This window comes from Capsella rubella, unplaced genomic scaffold (genome assembly GCF_000375325.1).
Source record: "Capsella rubella cultivar Monte Gargano unplaced genomic scaffold, Caprub1_0 scaffold_79, whole genome shotgun sequence".
In the NCBI taxonomy this organism is placed as follows: Eukaryota; Viridiplantae; Streptophyta; class Magnoliopsida; order Brassicales; family Brassicaceae; genus Capsella; species Capsella rubella.
In genome coordinates this window covers 19,117-19,499 of record NW_006238849.1, presented here as the reverse complement: position 1 = coordinate 19,499, position 383 = coordinate 19,117, and the positions used below count along the sequence as shown (strand labels likewise).

The 383-nt window shown below is 49.9% G+C and overlaps 1 protein-coding gene across 1 annotated transcript in view; it reads right to left on the bottom strand.

The window, feature by feature from the left end:
• The window catches only part of LOC111831677, a 3,679-nt gene that overhangs the window by 2,363 nt on the left and 933 nt on the right, over nt 1-383 (bottom strand). The window contains exon 3 of the mRNA XM_023786801.1: nt 6-292. Coding sequence (XP_023642569.1) covers nt 6-292 — 287 coding nt within the window. The remainder of the gene's footprint in view (nt 1-5; nt 293-383) is intronic.

The window sequence follows — 383 nt, the reverse complement described above, 5'->3', positions numbered from 1 at the left end:
GATACCAGATCCTCAAACTTCTCAATATGATCCATTGGATGCTCATAAGTATGGCCATGGAACGGGTGTTGTCCTACAAGAGTGTAGTATCCAGGCTTCAGCTCAAAGTTGTTCCTCTGAAATGCAGGAGGACGTATAGCAGAGCGGTTAGAATAGAACAGAGCAGGCCTGTTGTATTCTCCAAGTGAACGGTTCTCATCCTCTGCTTCAGCATTCAACGCCAACTGTGCATTGTCAGCTGCGGCTTGGTGTCGATCGACACCCGCCTGGTGTCGCTCGACACCATCGGCGACTGGTTCAGGAATTACAGTCCCGTCAGCATTCAGCTTCTGCCCTTGTGCATTCCTTAGATGCCCATCTCCATCTCTAAAAGTACCCTCAGC